We start from the raw sequence: 1,385 nt of genomic DNA, 5'->3' as shown, positions 1-1,385 counted from the left end.
CTCGGTCTCGTCTCGGTCTCGTCCCATTTTCTGGAAAAATTCATCTTTTCTTGTGCTAGTATTTTTTTTTTTTGAATTTCCCTCTCGTCTCGTCATAGTCATGATTGATTTTACAGTAGTCAAAATGATGTTTTTGATACGAACACTTTATTTTCTCAACGTTTACAACTACAAAATTATGAATACAATATGTACAATGTGTACATTATCTATATTATATATATTTGTATAATCTTCTTTCAAAACTTAATACTTATGAAGTCAAAGATAAAGGCTAAACAAGTTATGGGGCATTTATGAACTCTTTGAACTCGCAAGATGCCCAAGAATGCAAACACAGTAAGGCTCGAGCCGATTTGTCACTCATGGAATTTCTGAGATTGGTGATGATCAGACCAGCAAGGGAAAATAGTCTCTCAGCAGGCACTGATGTTGCTGGAATAGAAAATAAATCTCTGGCCATCTTTGCAAGAGTAGGGAATGTACTTTCTCTTGCTCTCCACCACTCAAGTAAATCTTGGTGTTTGTCAGCTCTTGATAGATTAAGATACTCCTCGAGTTCATCTCTCCAATGTTTCGTTTTACATGAATCAGTGAAAATTGAGTTCAAATCAATTCCCCCAGGCTTCAAGTGATCATCATTCTCCTTACTGCTGTTCTTCTTTGTCTCCTTTTCTGTATTTTCCTCTTCTACAGTTTGTTTTTCAGGTTTGGTATAATTCTCTTTGTACATTCGTTCGAAAAATGCCAGAGATTCCTCCTTCATCTCTCTACCCCATTGAGTTTGTTCAAATGTAGAAACTTTATGTCTAGGATCCAGAATCAGGGCAGCACAATATACCCAATTAGTTTTGTTGTAATGTTTTATTATTTTGTCTCTCGCTGCTTGGAACGCTTCGATGAGGATTTCATCAACCTTCGTCCTTTCCTCTTTCAAATCAAGACTCGATGTTGTGGATTTAATTCGATCCAACAACATATTGAAAGCAACAACGACGAGAGGTAATGTAACATATTTTTCTGCTCCCAAAGTCTTCGAAAGATGATCAAAGTCTTTGAGAAAGTCATGAATCCGTGTCAATAAGATCCACTCGTCTTCACTCATCTTCAAACTCGCGACTTCTTCACACTCAGACCACAACAAATTTAAGCCTTTCTTCATCCTCAATGCTGCATTGATCATATAGTCCGTGCTTCCCCACCTCGTGCTCACATCCAAAGGAGGTTTCAGATACTTAACCCCAGCAGCATTGCAAAAACTTCTCAGCATATTCTGAATTTTCTGTTTTTTTTATTTTTTTGAAAGTATTTCTCAATTTGATAGCAGATGTACCAGGACTTAATTCAGAGAAAACCTCATCCTCGGATTCTTCATCTGAAGACTC

The 1,385-nt window shown here is 37.2% G+C and overlaps 1 protein-coding gene across 1 annotated transcript in view; it reads right to left on the bottom strand.

The window, feature by feature from the left end:
• Window positions 1–283: 283 nt before the first annotated feature.
• LOC107042094 overlaps window positions 284–1,385 on the bottom strand; it is a 2,800-nt gene continuing 1,698 nt past the window's right edge. The window contains exon 3 of the mRNA XM_015262973.1: window positions 284–1,282. Coding sequence (XP_015118459.1) covers window positions 284–1,282 — 999 coding nt within the window. The remainder of the gene's footprint in view (window positions 1,283–1,385) is intronic.

The sequence above is a fragment of the Diachasma alloeum genome, unplaced genomic scaffold, assembly GCF_001412515.2.
Source record: "Diachasma alloeum isolate Michigan unplaced genomic scaffold, Dall2.0 Dall_scaffold_00415, whole genome shotgun sequence".
NCBI lineage: Eukaryota > Metazoa > Arthropoda > Insecta > Hymenoptera > Braconidae > Diachasma > Diachasma alloeum.
Note: the sequence above shows the minus strand (reverse complement) of the source record. Positions and strands in the feature narration are given on the sequence as shown.